This window comes from Rhopalosiphum padi, chromosome 3 (genome assembly GCF_020882245.1).
Source record: "Rhopalosiphum padi isolate XX-2018 chromosome 3, ASM2088224v1, whole genome shotgun sequence".
Lineage (NCBI taxonomy): Eukaryota > Metazoa > Arthropoda > Insecta > Hemiptera > Aphididae > Rhopalosiphum > Rhopalosiphum padi.
The window spans coordinates 35,808,239-35,834,667 of record NC_083599.1 but is presented as its reverse complement, the minus strand read 5'-3'; the positions used below and the strand labels follow the sequence as shown (position 1 = coordinate 35,834,667).

At 27.6% G+C, this 26,429-nt stretch overlaps 3 protein-coding genes across 4 annotated transcripts; 2 read left to right on the top strand and 1 right to left on the bottom strand.

Moving 5' to 3' along the window:
• Positions 1-646: 646 nt before the first annotated feature.
• Positions 647-11,118, bottom strand: LOC132924351 (recQ-like DNA helicase Blm). Its single transcript, XM_060988599.1, has 19 exons — positions 10,690-11,118; positions 9,888-9,970; positions 8,232-8,308; positions 7,832-7,967; positions 7,514-7,584; positions 6,735-7,269; positions 6,314-6,675; positions 6,087-6,168; positions 5,542-5,689; positions 5,329-5,460; positions 4,028-4,292; positions 3,754-3,949; positions 3,282-3,466; positions 2,873-3,020; positions 2,585-2,772; positions 2,327-2,509; positions 2,020-2,158; positions 1,628-1,826; positions 647-1,002 (listed from the first exon to the last, which is right to left on the bottom strand). Exons 1-19 carry the CDS (start codon positions 10,836-10,838, stop codon positions 867-869), a joined length of 3,414 nt encoding a protein of 1,137 aa, XP_060844582.1. The 5' UTR covers positions 10,839-11,118; the 3' UTR covers positions 647-866.
• A 180-nt stretch (positions 11,119-11,298) lies between these two features.
• On the top strand, positions 11,299-17,633 carry LOC132924353 (probable cleavage and polyadenylation specificity factor subunit 2). Its single transcript, XM_060988600.1, has 14 exons — positions 11,299-11,782; positions 11,857-12,016; positions 12,112-12,217; positions 12,916-13,161; positions 13,224-13,411; positions 13,475-13,597; positions 14,246-14,346; positions 14,405-14,557; positions 14,658-14,831; positions 14,926-15,292; positions 15,363-15,501; positions 15,576-15,625; positions 15,697-15,837; positions 17,230-17,633. The coding sequence occupies exons 1-14, from the start codon at positions 11,634-11,636 to the stop codon at positions 17,320-17,322; spliced, it is 2,190 nt and encodes a 729-aa protein (XP_060844583.1). The 5' UTR covers positions 11,299-11,633; the 3' UTR covers positions 17,323-17,633.
• Positions 17,634-18,813: 1,180 nt separating this feature from the next.
• LOC132927318 (ATP synthase mitochondrial F1 complex assembly factor 2) lies at positions 18,814-22,668 on the top strand. Of its 2 annotated transcripts, none has more exons than XM_060991832.1 (7): positions 18,814-18,983; positions 19,432-19,567; positions 21,552-21,736; positions 21,809-21,919; positions 21,983-22,163; positions 22,252-22,367; positions 22,428-22,562. In XM_060991832.1, the coding sequence occupies exons 2-7, from the start codon at positions 19,453-19,455 to the stop codon at positions 22,446-22,448; spliced, it is 729 nt and encodes a 242-aa protein (XP_060847815.1). In that variant the 5' UTR covers positions 18,814-18,983; positions 19,432-19,452; the 3' UTR covers positions 22,449-22,562. The 2 variants fall into 2 exon arrangements, with proteins under 2 accessions (XP_060847815.1, XP_060847814.1); XM_060991831.1 differs by having other exon boundaries at positions 18,815-18,983; positions 22,449-22,668.
• Positions 22,669-26,429: the final 3,761 nt, after the last annotated feature.

The window sequence follows — 26,429 nt, the reverse complement described above, 5'->3', positions numbered from 1 at the left end:
CATTCACATTAATATCAAAACTAATAATACACAATTGTAATATAAATAATATATATGATATACAATAAGGTAAATGCTAATTACGCATGTTACAACTGAGTCAAATACGTAGTATTGATATTGTCTTTTGATGATGAATTATTTTTGTTTATTCAAAAATGTATAGCTGTTTAAACGACATAAGACCTAATATTTATATAATATTTATTGGGATTGACCACTTAAACATATATCATTCATACTGAGTAATATATGCTACAACCTTTAATGTCTTGCCCTCGTACACTCAATGTTAATGACTCACATCCAAAATATTTGGTTGACACTGTCAACGTATGATGAGGTACAATGGCATATATTTATTGTATTACATTTATTTCTTTTTTAAGACCTTATCTACTTGACTTACCTTAGCATAGCATAGTGGTTTTCAACCTGTGAACTAGACCCAGGAGCGCCGTTAGTTATTATCAAGAAAGTTGCGTTTGCAGTAGAAACAAAATATAATTGTTAAAAATTGTTTTAATAAAGCGGTATACATGAATTTCAAAATCAAAAGGAGCTGTGGATCCAAAAAGGTTGAAAACCATTGCCCTAGCACAAGTCTTTTAAGGTCAAAACGTTGTAAGGAGAAGTATAACACAAATTTTATGGTCGAAAACACCTTTATTACATTTAAATAAATAATACTTCAATGAGATCCATATGATAGCCGTTCACCTTTCCATCCATGTCTGTCACATGTACACACACCGGACACACTCCTGCCAAACTCACAACAGAAGTACTGTACTTTCTTGATATTGAACAAAAAAACATCTGCCAATATAGAGTATAAAAATGATATATTCATTTTCAACTATGAATTATGTAGAAGTCTGTTTTGGCACTGGTAAAAATCCTGGTTTCTTAGTAGGACGTAACTTAGCACTCAGTTTAATCGCAGCACTACGTATTTTTGCCATTGTTGAAGTTGATGTTCCTTTGGAATTATTATTTTTCCTGAAAGAAAATTATATTGATTTTATTAAAAATTGGATTAATTTATATTACTGCTTATGAAGGAAAATTATAAACATAATATCGTGTTTTTAATAAATGTATCTTAGGTCTAGACAAGGCTCACTGTCAATATACTATAAATTGGAGAAATAATTTTAAATTCAAGCTTTCAATTTAAAATTTAAAAATCCATGCATGATATGTTTACTCAGTATACAAAATAAGCTATATTTCACATACCTACATAAGTATATTGTTTAAATTAATAAAACATTTAAATAAAATTAATGTGTACATTTAAAAATTGTTATTTACCTTTAGATTCCGAATGCAGCGATGTATGTATTGATTTTACAGTTTTTTTTTTTTATTTAGAATTAAATATTGCATAATCAAAGAAAAATTATTATTACTTAATAGTTAATACTAAAAGTAAAATAAATGCCATTAAAATTATATAAAAAAAACATATCACGAAATATACTTGGTAATATAGGCTGAGAAATCGTCTTTGATCAGAATCGTTTATATTTACAATGATACATCGTTGAATTCAAATTTAACACACCCATAAACTAACCCACTCAACACCTAAAGTGCAGCAGAGCATTATCCACTTGCCTACCTTTTTTTTCCTTTACTCCTTTTAAAACGCTTGGTTCTTTTATTGATTGAAGAAGTGGTTTTTCGTTTTCTTCCCCTGTTACATGTAGTCTCCATCATTTTGTTGACCATTTCTTCATAATTTGGAGAATCAACATTAATATCTTGGCAATATTCATTATTGCTTAAGCTGTCTGGATACACTTCATCTTTTTTAATTGCTATTTTAAAGAACATACATTTTATTGATTTATTTTTAAAAATACTGTATTTGTGAAAATTGAATTCTTAAATACTAATGGTGAATTATATTTTTATTCATAGTAAAATATATTTTTGAAATACAATTATTGATGAAAACGTATATTACTTTTTTTAATCTTTCGAGACTATATAAATATAAGTTCCTTATACCTGACTTTTCAGCAGCTGCTTGTTGTGTAATTTCTAAAAGGGGTTGACCAAATTTTTCAAAATTTGATTTTGTTACGCCATCAATTTTCAGCATATCATCTTCAGTTTCAGGCATTAATTGTGACATTGAACGAATAGCCTGAAGTATTAATGTATTAAATATTTTAATATTATTATATTATGTAGTTCTCTTTTACTTATATACTTTAATATCTGACAATATTATTTTATTTTATTTTAACCCATACATTAAAAAAATTAATTTATAAATTAATTTTCATGTTAAGATATTTGTTTTAAAACTTACTTGGACAGTCATAACCGCATTTGTACTGATACCTAAAGATTCAGCTAAGCCACGGCATATTTCTATTAAATTTGTGTAGCATTTTTCTTTTATTTCTTCAAGAATTGGATTTATAGTATTATCTTTAACACTTACAATTTTACTGTCTAACAAATTTGTTTTTGGACTAAATGCAAGTGATAACTATGAACATAATTAATGTAGTTTTAAAATGTCTATTTATTCATAATTTTTATTTATTTTCTAATTTGTTTATACCTTAACAAGCCCGGCTAGGAGTGTTTCTGCTTTAGGGCCTATCCGAATATACGCGTTCATAATATCTGATTTAAATGCAACCATTTCTTCACTCAAATAACTTTCAAGTATTAGTTTATGTATTAATCGTTCTATATCATGTCTATCCCAGTGTAAACCCTTACCAAATATATTAGAATGTTCATGACCTATATTATAATAATTGTTTTATAATTGTTTTTAAATGTTTTTAAATAATTTCTACAAATCTAATGATAAATAAAATAGTTAAATAACTATAAACTTTACCATTCAATACCACTTTTTGAGTTTTTTTCCCTTTGAAAATATCTACAAAGTGGGTAAATGTAAAATTATTACTTGAACCACAGATTTCTTGAATGGCTTTTATTAGGTTAATGCTTTCTTCCGTAACATCAATTAACTTTATGGAATGCTAAAATAAAAAACTTGTTTTGAATAATAAATAACTAGGTGGGAATTTAAAATTCATTGGTAACAAATGTCTTAATAAATTTATTCATTAACAGTAATTTAAACCAATCTGTTAGCTGTTTAAGAGAACATATTACCTAATATTAATAATTTTATTTACTTTTTGAAAAAAGATCTACAAAATTTTCTCTTAACTGTTAATTAAACCTAAATAAGCTATTTTGACTTGGAAAAATAATTTCAATAATATTTAATAATATACCTTTATTCGACAATTGTCACAAGTAGTCGTCTCATTAGCAATGCACTGAGCTTTATCATAATGTTCATCAAAGTAGTTAAGTTGCAAAGCACGACGGCAATCCATTTTATTTTCACAATACGATACAATTCTACAAAGATTATGAAAACGTACTTTTTTTGTTTCATAAGTAGCCCCACCTCCAACTAAAAAAAAAATTAATTCATTAATATAGTAACATAGCAAATTATATTTATTTTTTAATAAATGGTAATTTATAATATTTTATTAGAAAATATTTTATTTAATGTATTATTAAGTTTTTAAATACATAAAAACCTATTTATAAGCGTGAATAGTAAATATGTATAAGACTTAATTGAATTGGAAAAGTTATATTAATGTTTATAACCATTAACCAAAATGTATTGGATTGTAGCTAATAATTTATAAAAAATAATAAATTTTAGAATAATAAAATATTTGTTCATACTTTCAATAAGTTTTTTGATACGATGCATATCAGAATAGTTATAGTACAATAAACAGTATGCTGTATCACCATCTCGTCCAGCTCTACCTGATTCTTGATAATAACCTTCAATAGATTGTGGTAATGAATAATGTATAACATAACGTACATCTGGTTTGTCAATACCCATGCCAAAAGCAATAGTAGCACAAACTACCTGAAATTGATAATTTAAAACATTAAAAACTGTATAACTCATTGGTAACATATAGATCATAGGATATAAATATTTTACATTTGATTTATTAGAAGTCCATTGCATTTGAACGTCATTTCTTTTTTTATCAGTTAATCCAGCGTGATAGCTTGCAGCCTTAATTCCTTCTCCAGACAAAAAAAGAGCAGTATTATCACATTCTTTTTTAGTCATACAATAAATTATACCAGACTGGCGTGCAAATTTTGATTTTATTAGATTGGCAATTTCTAATAATGAAGCTTTACCTTTTTTAGGAATCACCTCATAAATTAAATTAGGTCGATTAAAACTGGATACAAACCTTAAAACAAAAGTATTTTTATATAATTTATAAAATAATCATCATACATATTTTGATCATAACAATTAACTTGTTATATAATATAACATTTAATATTTTTTTTTCGAGACATTTTAAAGAATCAAATGATATACCTATTTTAGATTTTAAAAATGAGAATAAATACAATTTTTAGTTTAGTTATATTTTAAACAATATTTGATTTTTGTATGATTGATTATATTATCAGTATAAAATTAGTGTTTTCTACAGCCAGACATATATATGGACTGATAGGACTTTAGAGATTTCATACTGAGCAACGTTTCAAATTTTATAATAATCATTTTGAATACTTATAAGAAATTGAAAATGTTTCGAAAATTGTGATTGGTCTGGCGAGCTTCAGTGGGCCGCTCAAAATATGAGCTAGTTTTGAGTGTTTGGTCATATTTTTTTTTTATGTAAATGATAGAAAATATAATAGCTTTGAATTATTTAAACTGTACAGTAATTATAGTTGTAATCAAACGTTAGAAATTCTAAAACTCTGTAGGCCGATATCTTGCCAATTCGGCGCTGGACCCAATTATTAGTTTTTTATTAATCTGATAGAAACTGATACAATATACTAATATACATAAATTTAAGTTATTGATTTATGCACACAACAAATAACAGGTTAAAAGGAGGGCTATATTTTTCTATTACTGTATACATCATTAATAATACATGCATTATTAAATAATTTTCTTTTAAGAACATAATGCATAGATATTTCAATTTTTTATCATTGGATGCGTAACAAAATTTATATCAAAAGAACAAATAAATAAAATTTTCTCTAACCAATCGATTTATCAGAACTAGTCTTACTAAACTAAATATTCAGAAAATACTACAATTTATGTCACTAAATAAAAATAAATGAGTTACTTAAAAATAGTAATAAAAGAGAAAAAAATAATAAAGGTTTCATTACTTCAAAAGATTTACTATGACTTGAAATATATTTATCAGAAATTTAGTTAAAATTGTAATTAAATGAATGTTATACCATTTTGTTTCTTCAATATTAAGCTGATGCAGAACATCTTTACGAACACGTTGGGTTGCTGTAGCTGTTAGTACCATTATTGGAACATTTTGATAATTTTGTTTAAATACGTCTAATCGCTTGTAGTCTGGTCTGTAAATTAATATTCAACATGAATTCATATTTTATAATAATATGTAATAATAAAATTACTTGAATGGAATGTATACCAACCTAAAATCATGACCCCACTGTGACACACAATGAGCTTCATCAATAACTATTCGAGCTAGTAAATTCCTACAATGCAAATTGTTTAGAACTTGTGTTAATTTATTACTTGCTGCAACTTTTTCAGGTGTGACATATAGCAATTTTAATCCTTAAACACCAAAACAAGGTTTACTTTTTTTTATTATTAAAATAGAAAATCTATAATCTGTAGCAAAATATGTATAATAAGCAAATAGAATAAATATGATGGAGAATATTTATATGATAATAATATTTATGAGGAGGGAAACTGTACAATGACAGAAACAGAACCCTCGAGCAAGGTCTACTAAAAATATAACAATAATGCAAATTAATACCAAAAATATTAATATTTTTAAATAATTATAAATAATATTATACAATAGCCATCTAAAAATTACACTGAATAATACTTCATAAATAGTTATAGAAAGTTATTTAAATAAAAATATGAATATGTCTTAAATTTATAAATTATAAAAAATAAATATATCACAGTATTTATATTATCATTTAATAAATACCTGGATCAGCTCCCCAAAGTTCAGAAAAAATTGTATTTTCTTCATCGGGTGTGATACCACTTAATAAGTGAGCCGCTGGTATCTGTTGATAAAATAATTATCTCAAAAACAAATATTAAATATTGCAATTGAATATATTATATATTTTTAAAAGTTTCTAGATTATATTAAATACACATATTTATTTTTAACTAAAATTTCTTAAATATAATTTATCAAATACTTACATCTAAAGATTTTAATTTTTGAGTCTGGTCAATAATCAATGATTTTAATGGTGATATCACAACAGTTATACCTTTTGATATAACTGCAGGCAATTGATAACATAATGATTTTCCACCACCAGTTGGCATTAAAATGAAACAATTATGTCCAAGCAGAGCAGCATTAATAGCTTCAAATTGGTTAGGACGGAAATGCCGAAGTCCAAAAGTTTTTTTAAATACTGCTAAAAGTTCCCAAGAAAAATTATAGTCAGTTTTGGTGAATTCCATCATGGACGAGTTTGTATTTGAATATTGATTTTTGTTACTACTGGTATTTATACAATCTGTTTGAATTGGTTGATATGTACAATCATGTATTGCTAAAAAAAATTATTTTTTTAGAATACTCATTTAAAAATATAATTACAAAATTACATACTTTTATTAGTTGTCTGAGAACTAGTAGTAGATTTCTGACAGTTCAAAGTTGAACTTACTCCAGGTTTGTAATCATTTTCTTCTGAATTATTTTTTAATGATGTTATGGTGCATGGTAAGTTTTTAACTTTATTTTCAGCCAGTGATGGATTAATTTGAGAATTTTTATTTAAATTTATTGGAAAACATAAATTCTTATCATGAACTAGTTGAATATCATCAAAAAATTTTTCTGAGATTATATTTACACATTTTTCATCCTTATCAGATGCAACAAAAATATCATCTAAAACTGAAGAATTTTTAACTTCTGAAATTTTTTGTTGATTTTTTAATTGTGCTTTAGCAACTTTTAATTTATTTTTTATTTTTTGTCGAACTTTTTTAAGGTGAGGTAAAGATGATGGATCTCGAAGACCAGGGATGTTAATGGCCAACTTCTCTGGTATACTTACAAACATGTTAAATACTTTTTGTAACATTTCATATTCTATTTTTTCTAAACTTTTTATATGAGCTTCTAGTTTTGGAATAGTCTGAAACAAATTATCCATAATTTATTCAAATATTTTTAACTCAAATATATTTCAGTCGGGTCTCTATAACTTGAATCTCAGAAAGAAAGAATAATAAATTCAACTCATGTATTTTTGGAGTTCATTACCTTGAACATAACTTATAAATATCTACAAAAGGTAAAAAAAAATATTAGTTAGGAAGTTTTTCAAGTTAACAAGACTCAACTGTGTAAAGTAAATTAAATAGACTTTTAATTCTTACACTAATAGATGTAACATCAAGTTCATTAATATTTTCATTGTGAAATAAAATTTCTTTTGATATATTTGAATCTATAAAAATGTAAATAGAAATTTATAAGTAATACATATTACACAAATATGCGGTGATTAACTAACACTCATTATTATAAAACTATTTTTTAATATATTTTACATTTTTATAAAATGTTTACCCTTTTACCTCCCTAAACGGCCTAAACCTTCATTTAAATTTAAAGTCTTCAAGATAAGAAAATTATTAGTAACACTCGTATCTCTTACTGTTAAAACTATTTATTTATACTGTATAAAACCATACCACTGTTATTCTTTTCAGTTTTTTGAGTATCATATACAATTTCACTTTTTTCTGATATAAAAGTCGCTTTGTTGCATGAACTCTTTTTATTAATTTTGACAGTACATCCAATTGTTTCATCAATTATATTTTCTTTCTAAGAAAAAAAAATACAAATTTGATTAGGTGAATAAAGGATATTTTCATCTAAAATATTTTAGTAAATATACAACTATTTCTTAAACATTTTACCTAAATAAAAAAAATCAATAAACCTAATAACATATGGTTACATTTAATACCCAAATGATCAAGTTATGCATTAAATTAATATTATACCTATATGTAAGATATAAAAATCATATTTTATAACATAAAATATGTAATTAAACAATTCTTAAAAATGTGAATAGGTACTCACTTTGTTTGGATCTTGAGATTCCAATTTTTTTATAGAAGGTTTATTTAAGCTTTTTTTTTCAATTGTTTTTTGGGATGCTAAAATAATTAAACAGAATTAACTTTTATTATAAATTTACAAATCATTAGATGTTTTTTTTTTTATTTGAATCTAGTTCAATAAGATACTAATAGATACTTCATATTATTCTTATTTCTTATAAAATATATTTTTTTAATAATTTGAGAATATACATTTTGAAATGAAAAACTTCATTTCAATAAATGACAAATGTATAAAGTAAAGTTATTTAATTTTATCATATTATACTTAAAAGTAATGATTTTTTTTTGTAAATAAATAAAGATTTTATAGTAACACTATAAGAAATATTTAGAAATGTTATATTTAGATGATATGACTATGACACTATTATAAAACAATATTTTTAACATTTTGAATTTATCTGAATGAGCACTCTTTAAAATATATAGTATTTAAATTTTAAATACTTATTAACTATATGCTTAGAATTTAATTTTTATTCATTGAATTTCTTATGATACATTCTGCTCTAGAATATTGAATTTAAAAACTAAGAATTAAAATATGATTATGACAAATAAATGTAATACCCAGTATATACAGTGTGTAAATTAATTGAAAATTCAGTAGCTGTAATTTAAAAAATAGCCATTTTGTATTTATTTATTTATTAGATGAAGAAATTTAACAATTTTGAAATTGGTTAAATTTTGAATGAGCGAAAAAATCTTCCATCTCAAAAAAATACTGCATAATATTATGATAAAATTGTATGGTTTTCACAATATTGGTTACTAATTAGCTAATTCAATAGATTATAAAGAACACATAATTCTTGATATTTCATGTAAGTTTTCTTTTATTTATTTTTATGAAAAATAAATACTATTTTTACGTACTCAAGAATAGCAAATTTCATTTTATTAAATTAATTAAGACTACCTAATGTTTATTTACGCAGCTGTATTATAGATAAAATTTTAACATTAATAAAACATATCAAAAAAATAATAATAAATAACGACTATATCAATAACTTCACCAGAGTATAATTAATATTATTATTTAGGTACTTTTAAAATTTTTTAGGCCAATTAAAATTTATATAGAATTAAGTTATAGGTTTTTTTTTTAGATAAAACTATACTTGATTTAGACCACGATGCAGTTAAAATTAAGTTGGATATAATTAGTAGTGTATACTGGATATATTGAATAATAATGTAAAAACAAATATTAAATAGAATTTCATTAATTAGTGTATCTATTCTTTATGATGGTTTGGATTACCTAGCATTATAATTACCAAAACTATACAATTTTACCATAATATTATGCTGTATAGAAGTTTCTTTCTTTCATTCAAAATTATATTTTCTCTATATTAAAAATAAATAACTCTACAAAATGTTTTTTTTAAATAAAAAAAAAAAAATTAAGTGGGTTATGATGGTTTTATGCCATCGTAAAAGATGTCTATTAGTTATATATTATATTGAAAAAAACCACTACAATATCTGCATACTGAATTACTGCTACTGACTTTCCAATCAATTTACATACCGTACAAAAAAATAATAGGCAGGTTGTAGGTTATTATTTATTACACTCTTGTAAAGTTATCATACTTACAGTTTTTAATCAATGTATTTTGAAGTTGTTCATAAGTCATATATTCTGTTATTGTTAAATCATCAATATCACTTTTAAATGTACTAAAATAAAACAAAAAATGAATCTATAAATACATAGTTCATAACTCATAGTAAAAGGCTTACAATATTCAACTTAAGAATTGTCAATTATAACATGTTCTATTATGTGGAATTTTAGAACTAACTAAATTAAATACCAACACTTTTATTTGATACATTTTAAAATCTTTATTGCAAACCTTCAACCATTTAGACCTTTAAGTCCGGGGAATTTATCTTTGTTACTATATGGTATAGTACAGTAAATTTTTGAAACAAACGTGTTTCTATAATTGGGCCATGGCTTTGTCACTGAAAAGTCAGGTGGTCACCTATGTGGTTCTCTAAAACACAGCAGCACTAGTTAGTGACTACGGTGCCCCATAAATTAGATTAGAAATATGTTATTTAATATACACACATATGATATATTTAATAAAATAAAATAAATCTACTCATTTAAGCTATAACATGTGATGGAGTAGAGACAGTAGAGTACTAGAGAACAGTACCTGTCAACTTTTGACAAAATGATAAACGCATTATATAATGCAATAAGTAAACAGTTTAAGTTTCCTGTTAAGAAAATAAATGTATTGCATTTGTGTAATTGTGTTAGTACAATTGCAACTATTAGTAAGTTTTACATAATATATATTTAAAAACATTTTTAGTAGCTTTAAAAGATTAAGAAATACTTTTTGCTGATAAAATTATTTTTGACTGTAGTCATCACTTACGTCTTATGTCCTTTTTTATTTTCTTCTTTTTGAGAAGATACCTCACAAAACGATGATTTTGTAGAAGTAACTTCTTTGTCTTTTTTTTTCTCAACAATAGCACTGAGATTTTTTAAAACTACACTTGGCTTTTTCAATTGGAAACTCATGATTTAGCAATAGTCAGCAAAGCAATTCAAAAATAATTGTACAGATATCAATATGAAAAACAAATTTTTATAATTTATGCCTCAACCATCTCAAGTCCCATGCATAATTTTATAATAACGTTCATTGTTAATTGTTATTATTTATATAATTTTGAATTTTGTTTGTCGTAAATTGTAATAGGTACAATTGAAATCAAATTATATTGATTATTAAATAACAAATCTAATATAATTATAACATTAATTTTAATAAAAAATATTATAATATTAAATTATTAAATGAATAATGAATTGATTTGCTTATACTTGATAACAAGAGTTTAATGATAATACTGTAACGAATAGTGTGATAACGACGGGCTCAACATGTTCCTTATCTTTGTTTCCACAGCCACGGGTGTAATTTTTGATAACGTGTATAAATTATGTTGTATCAACAATCACTTATCAGCTTGAGTATTATTTTGAGTATTAAACAAGGTAGGAAAAACTACTTTGGTATTAATATAAAATATCAATACATGCGTATACGGTCCGGTCCGCTGATCAGTAATCACACTTAAACCGTCTTAAACACGTCTTCTCAAAACTCAAATTTCGATTCTTTATTTTTAACTGTGTCTGTATACGGCACCAACTACTAATTAGTAATTACCGATGTCAGGATCGAGTGGATCGACTTACAACTATCCAATAGTTATTAGTCATTAGTTACCATTCGTTGCCCGATGAATTCATTTTAAATATTTGATTTGAATTTCGAATGACATTAATACTCTTGTTGGCTTCGAAAAAATGACGTCAATAATAAAATTTTATACCTTGTCGGGCGCGCAAGATGAATCACCACCCTGCTATTTGTTACAAATTGATGAGTTTAAATTCCTGTTGGATTGTGGATGGGATGAAAATTTTAGCATGGGTGTTGTCAATAAATTGAAAAGGTTAACTGAATTGTTTTATTTTTTTAATGATATACCATTATATTTCAACATTTATATTGACCGTCTGTTTGTAGGTACATCCATCAAATAGATGCAGTTTTATTATCGCACCCAGATCGTTTTCATCTTGGAATTTTGCCGTACCTTGTTGGCAAATGTGGTTTAAACTGCCCTGTGTATGCTACTATACCTGTTTACCAAATGGGCCAAATGTTTATGTATGATTTACATCAAGTAAGTTTTTAAATTGATCATTCTAATAAATGTTTTGTTTTGTACCTACTACCTTTTGAAAATATCAGTGTAATAATGATATTTTTTTCTTATAGTCATTGTGCAATGTGGAGGATTTTACTTTATTTAATTTAGATGATGTGGATGCTGCTTTCGATAAGGTCGTACAAGTAAAATATAATCAAATTGTTTCATTAAAAGGTATGAATTATTATAATTAAATAATATTTTAATTTATTATGACCAATCATATGTCTAAATGTAATATTTTTATTAATTATATTTATTAATGAAGTTTGCTTGTACATCTGAAATGTCTGCCAATTATATTTTTTAATTGATTCAATATTATTAATTCATAATTGTAATGATCTTATTGTGGATATCTGATATTGCGGGCATTAGAAATATCTATGTTAAAATTTCCAATAAATAAGAATCAGGTTTATTGCCTTGATAACTTACAATTTTTATATCCTTTGATACTTTTCTAACACTAAATAGGACAAATGAACTTAAATTATTTTATGTTTATTTTTTTTCAGTTTCTAATTTAATGTAGTATAGAAATCTGTATTCTATTGAACCAATACTTAAAAATGTTCATGTATAAAATGGCTAGGGTTTCCTCTTAATATGTATGATATTGCATCAAACAATAAGTAACATTCCAATAACCAAAATGTAAAATGGAATCATTGTTGCAAAATTAGTATATAATTATCATTCCTTGTTTTGAGACGTTAATTCAAAATGTGATTAAAATTTGGAATAGATAAACTTACAATTATTGGTCAGTGAAGATAAGGGATAACCTGTCTCCAAAAAATATATAACATTTTAATTATTGTGAATTGTTTACTTAGTTAATTTTACATTTTCCCCATCAACTAATTTAGGTAAAGGAATTGGTTTAAGAATAGTAGCATTGCCTGCTGGCCATATGGTTGGTGGTACAATTTGGAGAATATCTAAAATTGGCGAAGAGGATATTGTTTATGCTGTGGATTTTAATCATAAAAAAGAAAGACATTTGAATGGCAGTGACTTAGAAAGGCTTGGAAGACCATCATTACTGATATTGGATTGTTTTAATGCTGCTTATGCACAGCCCAGGCGTAGATCTCGTGATGAGTCTTTGATTAGTTAGTTCAATACTTTACCTTTCATAATATTCACAAAATTCAAAATGTGTTTATTTTTTCAGCTTGTATTTTGACAACATTACGTGTCAAAGGAAATGTTTTGATAGCAATTGATACAGCCGGACGTGTTTTAGAATTGATGCATATGTTGGACCAATTGTGGCGTAATAAAGAATCTGGTCTTGGTGTGTACTCATTAGTATTTTTAACAAATGTTAGCTACAATACTGTGGAATTCGCTAAGTCTCAAGTAAGTTTCTACTTAGATTATATTTTTATAATGTTATTCTGATTTTAATAAAATACATTTTAGATTGAGTGGATGAGTGATAAATTAATGAAAAGTTTTGAAGGTGCAAGAAATAATCCATTTTTTTTTAAACATGTTAAACTATGCCATAACATGAATGATTTAAACAAAGTCTCCGAACCAAAAGTATGTCATTATATTTTCATTTTACATTTTACATGAAATAAAAATTATAATAATATCCACTAAAAGAAATATGTAAGAATATAGATAATATATCTATTTGTTTGTATTGAAAAGTAATTATAAAATACTTTTTTTAATCTTGAACTCATAATGTAAAGAAACATATAGCTCTATGCAAATTAGTAAAAATATTTAACGTAATATTTTGAATCACACTATTCTTTTATATTTTCAATATCACCAGGTTTTGAACTACCATAATTATAAAAAAATAATATGAAATTAACAAGATTTCAGAACAATATTGCATTTTTGTTAAAATCATCTGCTAATTATATTTAAAAAAAAATAATAATAGGAGATAACATTTATTTTTTTACACCCATTCACATTTTACTTTAATTTAAAACACTATAATCTATTAAAAATATATATCACAGTCAGATTAAAACAGGATTATTAATTGATTTTTTCTGATGCCAAAATTAAGTGACTTCTTTTTTTAAATGACTAGGTATAAAAATTATATTTTATTAATAGATTATTTGCAATAAGAACACTAGATACTAGGGTTTTACCTCTAAACATTTTTATTGATATCATAATGTAGTAAAAAAAAACATTTTCATTTAATTCTTATTTATTAAGGTTGTATTAGCCAGTAATGGAGATCTTGAAAGTGGATTTTCAAGAGAAGTTTTCATTATGTGGGCTTCAAAACCAAAAAACAGTATTATTCTTGCAGACAGGTACTTGGATGTTTAATATTTATGAACAGCAATGTTAATTATTCTATTGTTATTTTAGAACCGCTCCAGGTACGTTAGCACGTGATTTAATTGATGAAGGTGGTGATAGAAATATTAAACTGATTGTCAAAAAACGTGTACCTTTAGACGACAATGAGTTAGAAGAATATAATATCAAACATAACGAAGACAAAATGGAAGCCAGTATAAAGTATTTTTTTTTATATAGATTCTAAAATTAATAATTGTTACTTTATTTGTTAGTATACTATAGTATAGTATACTTATGCTAAAATCATAAATGTTATTAGTGACCCAGTAAGTTCTGATTCTGAAGATGAACAAGAAGCTATGAGAGGCAAATATGACTTACTAGTAGATGCTGATTCATTAAGCTCCAAAAAGTCTTCAAAAAAAGAATTACCGCCCATGTTTCCTTACTACGATGAAAAATGCAAATTTGACCCATATGGCGAAATCATAAAGTATATTTATTTTTTCTACATAATTATTTAAATGTATATTATATTATTATAATATTTATTATATTTATATTTGTATATTTAAATTTAAATTTAGACAAGAAGATATTATTAAATTTAATACAGCCACAGGAGAAGAAACAACTGTAGATGAACAAAATAAAAAAAGTGATGAAGATGAAGAAGTAGATTTATGTGATCTTCCATCCAAGTGTGTGGAATATGAACAAAACATTTACGTGGCAGCCAAAATTGTACCGATTGATTTTGAAGGTCGCTCAGATGGAGAATCATTAAAACAAATTGTACTTGCACTAAAACCCAGGCGTTTGATATTAATAAGAGGCAACCCTCATAGCACTAAGGTTGTTTACAATTTTGCCAAAGTATTCATAGATAGTAACGTTTATAAACCTAGAATTGGACAATGTTTGAATGTAACTACTGAATCTCATATTTACCAAGTAAAAATTAATTTTTATCATATTAGATTAAGGATTTTTCAACAAAAACTTAAAAATTTAATGAATTTAGGTACGTCTAACTGATACACTTCTTTCCACAATTAATTTCAAAAAAGGACCAAATGGTGATTTAGCTTACATGAATGCCAAATTAAAATTAAAAAGTCGTGACGATAGTATAGAAGTTGACAATGTTCTACCTGAAAAGAGTAAATATTTTGTTTTTTATTTTTAAATACACAAATTTTGATGTTTTTCCATTATTTCCTTATTTTATTTATAGTGCCAAGAATAGATGATCAAATGTTTACTCTTGAACCTTTAGCAGATCATGTAAGTTCTATTTACAATTATTTTTATTCTTAAAAATAGTCATTAGTGTATACATATAATTCTATTTCTAGGAAATTCGTCCACGTAAATCCGTGTTTATTAACCGTTTAAAACTATCAGATTTTAAACAAATTTTATCCAGAAATAATATACCTTGTGAACTTTCCAAAGGTGTTTTATGGTGCTGTAATCGTACTATTTGTGTTCGTAGAGTAAGTATTTAATTGTATTATGTATTAAAATATGTTGTTCTTTTTAAATATGTAAAAATAAAATGATATAATGTTTGTTTATAACATTTAGAATGTAACTGTCATACTATTATTTATTTAAGAAATATTTAATTATAATATTACTATCTGAATTACCTGTAGTTTCGGGGTATTAAAAATATATAATTTGACTTAATGTCTCACACTTTTGTTTTACATTGTATGTGTGAAGTTTCAAAAAAATAATTTTTTCCATTTTTGCCTCTTTTAATTCCCTTAGAGGTTGAATTTCGTTCTTAGAGAATATCAGCTCTTATCTTTATACCACTTACTTACCAAATTTCAGCTTTATAGGTCAAGTAGCTTTCAAAGATTTTGTGTTTAATCAAAAATACCACTTTTTTTATATTTATAGATTATAGATAGATAACAATTAAATATTAATAATACAATAAATGCAATATTTTTGTGAAAAACTATATTAATTTACCGTAATACTAAAAGTAAAATAAATAACTTAAATAATATTATTATTATTATCAAGGTTTAACATTTGATATGGGTATTATCACTATATATTAGGACTGTTATAAAATGTACAACGCACAACTACGATCTTTCATGCCCTATTTCAGTCCCTTCAAGTGTTTTTGATGACAAGCATATGTCATTCTGCAAGGTCTAATCTATTTTTGTATCAGATATCATCAAAATTGGTTTGGCATGAAATCATAACAGACAGAATAATTACTTTTGCATTTATAATATTAGTCGGGAAAAGACACATCAAATATTTTTATCAGAAATAAAAATGTTCTCAATAGCATAAATAGAACACAAATAATAAAGAAGAGGATGATGGCTGGTTTTACTAGAAATAACTTTATTTTATATTATTATAATAAGTACCTAAACATTAAGATTAAAAAACATTTAAAGTTATATTAAATTAATTCAAAATGATCTATTTGGAAAGAGCTCACTATGCTATTGAGTTTTGATAAATTATTATCATAAATATGTTATTTTTCACTCATAATATTTTAATTTAATAATTGAAGGGTGGGCGGGAATAATATCTTACGTAATATTTTTTTCAGAATTCATGTTTTTGCAGAATAACGTACTATGAAGCAATCTCAATATATTTTAAGAATCAAAAATTCTCAGAATGTTTTTATCGTACACAATCATTGTATACAAATTTAGAAACCCGTTTACAAAACGGCAAAAACATTTTGATTTTAGTTCCTATAAAATTAACAAATTATTCGTTATTCCCTCCCACCCTTAAATTATATTATTTATATTATAATGCCACTTTAATTTTTTTTTTTAATAGTTTATAATTGTGTAATAAGTACTTATCTAAATATTTTTGTTCTTTTGTAGAATTCTTCTGGAAAGGTTTTGATTGAAGGAATTATTAGTCGTCAATACTATTACATACGTAGTATATTATACAGCCAGTTTATTATTATTTAACATAACTATCATACACATTTAATGCTGACAACATTATGGCCTTGATAAAATATTTTTAAAAAAACTACAATAAAAATATTATAATGATTATATTGATTTGTATTCTTTCCTATTTTATTATTATTATAAATAATTATTTTTATAAATGTCAATGTATTACATTTTTAAGCACGATGTTTATTTCATTCATAAATGTATGTTTTTTCTAAACTGGATTTAATTATTATGTATTCGTATAGGTTTTTAAATAAAAATATATATTATAATTGTACTTAATTTTTTCATAAAATAAAACTTAATATTGCCCTCAAGGACAATGCGTTATTGTTAATTATTGTTCCCTGTTTGTCTCAAGTTATTTATACTTTCTTATAACATTCTTCTACTCTTATAAAATCAAAAGTAGATTTTATAGATAAAAAATGAATTATCTCATGTTTAATATTAATTTAGTATGAAGGTCATACACCCTCAATAGAAGATCGTCTCTGTTATAATGACATGTTTATAATTGTTCATGATAACGTTGCGATCCTCAGAATTATTACTTTATTAAAACTGTACAATAATTATATAGATTATAAAAAAATATGTAGAAATTAAAATACTGAAAATCTCCATAAAAATAATAATAAAAGATCTTTATGCACAATAATTTGAATTTAAATTTTATATCTACATTGCAGTGATTATCTTGACAATGATGAGGTACACGTATAATCAATATTTTGACAATTTTATTGTGAAGAGGAAACATTTAAATTTTTGGTAAAAATTGGCTATTCATTTTGAAGTTATACAAAAAAAAAATTGGATTTGCATAAAAATCATCATTTTCTCTTAATTTTTCCCAATTATAAAAACAAGTAGTGAACATATTAGTAATTACTAGATTTTTAATATTACATCCAAAACTACCACTGTTTTTGAAAATCGAAACATTTTATTGACAACTTATTGTGTACTTGTACACAAAAAAAAAAATTTAATAATTAATAACACATCGCTTCGCTCAGATTCCAAAATATATTTCCTATATTATATACAATTTTACAAATATTAATTCAAAGCTCATAAGGACATAAGCCATGTATTTAACAATTGATTTAAGAGTTACTTTGCTACATGACATAATATAAAAGCTATAAAATCGATTAATATTTAGTCTACACTTTATTTTATACATAAAAACCTGTATTACGACTATTACGGCTTGCAAGTTTCAGTTACCATCACAATTCGCAGTTATAAGTTAAAAGGTTTAAAGCTAGTGTATTCCATATATTATTTGTGTCTACCTTAGCCGTAAAGCGTAAATCCGTAAACCTCAAATGGCTCAAATCTATTATCTATACTCATATCACAGCAGAATATCTTCAACATTAATTATACATGGAATATGGACAATGGAACGAATAGACGCATAAGGAATTGGATGTATTGATCTCGGTCGACAGATGTTATCACTTATCAAAAGGTAGCTATCACAGACACAAACTGATAAAAGTAGTAGTTTTCAGTACTTGTATAACATTTTTTATTGAATGTTTTAATATCGCCGGTAACTGTTATTTTGTTAATATCTAAAACGTATTTTATCCTAATCCTAATTGAAATTCATCGCTCTACTCACTCTATTATCGCAGATACTTACGTAAAAGGTATGATTTCCCTTGTTTCTAAATTACAAACGCTCAACAAAATCTTTTGTTTTTCTTTCATTGTGAACTTATTTAGTATTATTACTACTAGTATTTTTTAGTAATCAAATTGTCGTTACTATAAGAAAATTGCTCTCTAATGAGTTTAAAAATAAATGTTTGATTAAAAGATGATTTTTGAAACTAAATTTGGGTTCATAAGTAATTTAAAAAAAAAGTAATGATTTTATTTTCTACATTTTTAGTGTTTTAAATCATTAACATTTATGTTGAGTTTACTAAATTATTTTCAAGCAACTATTAGCTCACTAATCACTATAGATTCTTTAAATTTTTAGTATTTGTTAATGCAACCGGGTATTAGCATTAAAAATGATTTAATTTTAATTATATCATTATTACTAAAAATCAATAAATATTTTCATCATATTCATGCTTTACCTTTCAGAATCAGAAAAAAGAAAAAGAAATGTTCCAAATCGTACATTGTTTAAAATACATAGCAAGAAACCAAATCCAGACAAAATTTAAACTACATAATTTCACAAAAATTTCTTCACTTTCACACAGGTCTTATGCTATCAGTAAGTTACACAAGTTAATATTTAAATATTTATTATTTTAATTTATATGTTATTAGTTAACTGGTACTCAGATTTTGATTTCATATCCGTATAAAAGAAAAGAAATATGAAACTAATGAACTATTTTAACTGTTGTTACTATATCGCCGAAAAAATTTAGTTGGGTACCTACTAGGTTACCCACCTTGGTTGGGTATAATTTTTAATTATCCATTATATTTGGTGATTGTCATTTCATTTGGTAAATTTTTGGCCAAGCTCCTGATATTTAGACGCTGTTACAGTGTTATTCATAGTCATTGACAAAAACTAAGGTTTAATATAAGTTTAGAAAAACTTAGTTTAATTCCTAGACCTTGGTTAAACTAAGGTTTAATAATGTATGATTCATAGTCAACATAGTCATTGGGCTAGGCAGCTTGGCTAAGTTTTTAAAAACTGTGGATTATTTTAGTTTTATTATAAACAGTCATAGAGCCCTCCAAATTTCCATATTATTACTAATTGTTGCCAATCTAAAAAAATAAAAAAATTAAGGTAATAATATATTCCATGTTCTACTATTTTAATGCAAAGGTTACAGTTTTTTCCAGGTGTTTTTATTCATGTCATTGTTATTGCCATATATTCGTATTCTATTTTATAGTTTATTAATTAATGGTATTTTTATTTATTCAAAATTATAATTTAAATCGCGTAATTGTTTTTTATAATGTATAAACAAAAAGGAGTTAACTAAAATGGGGAGAAATTTCTTATATTCCTTATGAGTAACATTCTGTACATTAGCAATACATATCCATTTTTCTTAGGCATAAAGTGCACAAGTTTTCAAAACATTAATAAATTCAAATAAATGATAATAAGATAACAGTGATTTTTATAACAAACCAGCATTTAACCTAGTATTTGTCTAGTTTATAAATCAGAGGTTTATCGTTAAACTCAGTCTATGGTCTAAGTAAAGTTTATCGTCTATGAATACCAAAAAAAATAAACTATTGTTAAACTACTATTGAACCATTGTTAAATCAGGTCCAATATGGCTATGAATAACACTGTAAAAGTTGGCAGTTTTAAATAATAGCTTAATTAATTTTAACATTAATATGTATATAAATCAAAATTATTTTTAGTTATTTTAGTAAATGAATATTTTAATAATATTATAATGCATAAGTATATAGATACATGTAAATAAGTTTCATTATTTTTTATATAACTATTTATAAATGTATATTAACATTTAACATATGCTTATTATTTATTAATTATTATCTTGGCATTTCTTTCCATTTAACAATAAATATTTCATTATGGTAAATGTATTGTAAAAGCAAAGTTATTAGGTTTTATTTATGGTTAGTAAGCTATATTTTTAATATTCATAAATGCTATTAGTTAATTAAAAGATAAAAAAAAAGTTGTTAATAATTTCTTTAGTTCCGTTCGTAAAAAAATTAATGATAACTTTTATTTGCATTATAATATTTACTTACTAAGTTTAATCTTTTTTACACATATTTCTGAATATATTTATTGGAAGTCTATTTAATAATATACATTGTGTTTCATCTTGTACATTCTGAAATACATCCTTAACTACTTGCTATACTCAAGATATAGTCATATCTAGTAAAAACTTACATTTTCTAATTTGTATATTAGTAGGTATCATTTCTAACATAAATCGTAATATGTTTACGTTTATATATTTGTTGTATTAGAAATTAGAATTACTATTGAATATCTTTAGATCTAATATCTGAGTTATTACTATTTTTTAATATTATTCTTAGCAACAGTTAGTCAAAAATCAAGATTGTTATGTTTTTTTAATAAGTACCTTGCTATAATATTATTTCTAACCTTTAAACAAACAAAATTACAAAAATAGGCTAGATAATACTATTATTTTTATAGGTTCAATATATACTTAATAACAATAATACAAATTAATGTTTATTTATTTTTTTATTTTCAGATAAATTTTATAAAACTACTTCTATTATTGAAAATAGTGATTCATATGGAGTATTACTTGACAATAGCAAATTAAAAACACCATTAGGTAAAGAACTTGTAATAAATAATAAAGCTTTGGCTCTTGCTGTTGCCGAAGAATGGGATATGCAGCAAGAACATATAAAAACAGATCCTATGCACTTGGTATAATAATGACAAATTGTTAAAAATAACACTTTATTTATGTTGTATAATAATGTTTTTTTTTTTGTTTAGACAAAGTTATGTTTTTTGGCAGTTGACAATCCTAGTGATCTTTCAGAACATGAAGTGGTACAACAAATATTGTCATACCTAGAAACTGACACAGTCTTCTTTATTTCTGATGTAATGTGCATTTCTTATATTGTATTTTTGTTTATTTTTTTCAAACTTAAATTATTTGAATAGACTGATAACGAGCTAGAAAAATTATTAATGGAAAAATGGATGCCACTAATTCAGAAGTTTAATGGATATTTTGAAACCAATTTAAAACCATCCAAAGGTATTTCTGTTGAATGTCTTGATGCGCATACTAAGGCATTAGTTGAAAAATATTTTTTATCGCTCGGATTCCCTGCTCTTCATGGTTTGTACAGTATATACTATATACCATATTTTATATTTTGTAGCTATGTTGTATCTTTAATTATATATATTATTTTACTTAACTAAAGGTGTTTTACATGCTGTTGAAACTTTAAAATCATTAGTACTTACTACATGTTGCTTACATCAAGATATTTCTGTAAAGGATGCTGTTCTATTATCTAAGATGGAAGAAGAATATCAGGTAAAATTTCGGTATTAATTAAATTTAATTATTAATAATTTTATTTTTATTTGTAATAAGTTATGTGTGTTAAAATTATAGTGTATGAAATGGGGACGCGTGGATTGGATTAAAGATTATATGGACAACGACTCAGTAATCAGATTATCAGCTGCTATGTTATTTATTTATTATACACTCAATCCTAAATACAAACCATTAGCTAAGCAGGATAATTATACTCAAACACAGCAGTCTTTAAAACAATAACTAATAAACCATGTAAGAATAATTTAATAAAAAATAGAAAATATCCTTAGAATTATTTTGTTTGATCTAAAAAAAAATTAAAATTGTAAAAGCATTGAAAGCATTTTGTCCATATTAACCGGTACTCAAATAAGGCGGAATCCACTGTACTTAGTTATTGTTTGTCACTTTTATATTGGCACCCACCCACCCCTAAGTCTTAAAAAAAATCGAAAAGCAATTGCTTCTCAAACACCACGTCCATTTCGCCACTGCAGGATTCGCGTAGGTATATGAACAATATAGTACATGTCATTATGGAAACGAGGAAACCATCATAGATTCGATCAGTGTGTTACTTTTTCATAAGATCGAGACGCACGGCTTAAACATAGATTATTTGTCAAATGACAATTTACAACTTTGGGTTCACGTTATGCGTATCGAGTCTTGTTAGATTGATCGTTTGATCGTTGTATTTGACCGTCTCTGCACGGAGTTCAGATGAATTGATCCTAGTCTGAAAAATTTACCAACACCCGGTAGTCGGCCTCGTTTGTCGGCATCGCGAACGGATCGAAACGGGTTTTGCATTTCTTGTGTACACTGCACAATTTACCTTCGTCAAATTTGCAATAACCCGAAATCCGATTACGGCACAACGGACATACGGGGGATTCGTTGTTTTGTAATAAAGACTTGTTACAATCCTCACAAACGACGTGTCGACATTTATCGTAAATGACATTGGGTTTATATCGTTCTAGACATATGGGACAGACTTCGTCGGTGAACGCCCAAGCGCAGTTATCGATATAACGTAAACGCAACTGTTCGCGCGCTTTTCGTTTCTGTTCCAACGCCAAACGCTCGATCTCGAAATCCAAATCAGCAATCTCGGACTTGGTTTTGTCTATGTATTTTTTGCATTTTTCTATAGATTTATTGAATCCCGTAATCTTACCCTCGTAACGCGCACACGAATTTATTAAAAAATCACGTTGTGATTCGAGCACTTCGATCGATCCCGTAAATATCGAAGTCTTCACCGGACCGCCGTCGGGTTGCGACGACGGTATCGCATCGACATCGATAACTTCGTCGTCGTCGTCGTCGTCATCGCCGCCGCCTCGTTCCAGAGTACACGCCGAATATCCAGATGTAGACGGTAAATAAAAATCAATAGAATTTATCACGTCTTCAAGAGTAGAGCCCGTTGCGGTGTTGGTGATTATCGTCGTCGTCGTCGTCGTCGTCGGCGGCGCCGTCGTCGTCGTCGTCGTCAGTGGTGGTGGTGGTGGTGATGATGATGGTGATGGTGGTTCCGTTGTGGTGGTCGTCGTTGTCGTAGTCGTAGTCGTTGTCGTAGTCGTATCCGTTTCTTCGATCACGGCCGCGGAACGCGTGCGTAAACGTAATCTACGATTTTTGTCACCGTTTTGTTCACAGACCCCCTCGATCGTTTTCGCGACGTCGATAATGAAAAATATGATGGTGATGATAAAGGTGGTGATGGTGATGATGATGACGACGACGACGGAGACGCTGTATTCGTGTAAGCCATGTCGACGATGAGCGGGAAAATTAAAACGATTATGAAAAGCGATGTGTACGCAGGAACGGTCCGCAACAGAGTATACGATTTTTAAATCACCTCTTCAATTTATATAATACATGACTTACTGGTAGTACGTCGTTTATACCGCGCACGGGCACCACTAGCGCGTCGTACTCCGGTGTCCAATTATACGGCGAATCGTCGACTAGAACCGCGTACACTATACGACAATCGGTACTTATACGATTGTAGATGTTCAACAAGTTTTTACAATTTTGTACGTATTTATTACCGCGTAGACTCTCGTCTTCGTTTAATATCAAATCGAAATTAAAACCCAACTGCGCGACGTGGTTGTTTACGTGTAACGAACTACCGTGCGACCATAAAACTATAAAATCGTAATGTTCTCGAGCCGTGTTCAAAACGTTTTTGTAATTTTTGAGTAATTTACAAGCGATGGGATTGTCGTCTATGAGTGTTTGATCCAAATCGAGAACGACCACGCGCAAATTACGCAAACCACAAGACGGTATAATCGTATATCGTCTGGCCCAATCCGACGCTACTCTGATGGCTATAGGCAATTGTCCGATGTTCGAACACTTGTACATGGCCGTACAACAGACATTGGGTTCGTGCATATCGGTGTCTAACCATAATAAAAACCTAGGCGCCTTGTCTTGTATATTATACATTTTAACACCGGATTTTGGTAGATGATACGTAGTGGATACATAATCGTCTACGATTTTATCGGTTTCGACGTCGGTCGTGTTCCGATGATAGCTTTCTAAAAATAAAGATTTTTTCAAAATAGTGTTTTCGTTGTAGACCAACAAAGCGCGCGTGTCCCGTGTCGGGATACGATCGCAAACATAAATAGCAGAAAACAAGTCTTTTAAACGTCCGTACACTATAGGATTGAATATGTACAAACGAAAAACGGGATGTACGACCAGTGTGGCTTTCATTATTTCGTGTTATATGTTGTATCACTATATATAACGTTGAAATTACGTAATAAATGATACATACAAACCAATTACGTGTATCAGTTGATATTCACGTCCACAGTAACCGTGGACGTTATGTGGTACACGGTGGTTTCGACGGCGTGTCGCCGTACATCGGACCCCCCCCCCCCCGTACGACGTGACGAGGTCTTATCGCTTTTAATAGTGTTGGTTGTTGTGGTGGTGGTGGTGGGATATGCGGACAGCGTTCGGTATAAATACTCGTGCGGGCTCGCGCGCGCGACAGACTCTGTCCAGTAGTTAGGTCGAGAACTGAGTCTCTCCCGGGTCGGGGTGACGGCGTCCTCTGTCCATGTATATAATATACATATATAGAGGAGAGGAGAGGAGAGGGAAGTAATAATATTTCGCACCGGTCTCCGGCGACGGTCCGTTTTTTCAGGAAAGTTTTTTTTTCCAACGAGACCGCTTTATGTGGTACACGGTACGGTGTACGGCGACGAGCCGTCGGAACTACCGTGTACCACTTGACGTTCACGGCTACTACTGGTGATGATGATAATAATAATAATAATAATAATATTCGAGTCCGCTGTCGGTTGCGGCGACGGTCCGTTTTTTCAGGAAAGTTTTCAGCGAGACCGATCGGACCGCGTTATGTGGTACACAGTCTGAAATCCGTCGTCGGTACGGCGGAACCACCGTGTACCACTTGATATTCACGGCTACAGTGGACGTGAATGTTATGTGGTACACGGTAGTACCGACGGTTAGTCGTCGTCGCATATCACACAGTGTACCCGTAAACGTAATAATAATAATAATAATAATATCCGAGTCCGCTGTCGGTTGCGGCGACGGTCCGTTTTTTCAGGAAAGTTTTTTTTCCAACGAGACCGCTTTATGTGGTACACGGTCCGGTGTACGACGACGAACCGTCGGAACCACCGTGTACCACTTGATTTTCACGGCTACAGTGGACGTGAATGTTATGTGGTACACGGTAGTACCGACGGTTAGTCGTCGTATATCACACAGTGTACCCGTAAACGTAATAATAATAATAATAATAATAATATTCGAGTTCGCGGTCGACGGCTCGGTTTCGGGAAAAAGTTTCCCGAAACCGATCGAGATTCGCGTTATGTGGCACGTGTTCCGATGTACGGCGACGAGCCGTCGGAACTACCGTGTACCACATAACGTTCACGTCCACTGTAGCCGTGAAAATCAAGTGGTACACGGTAGTTCCGACGGCTCGTCGCCGTACACCGTACCGTATACCACATAAAGCGGTCT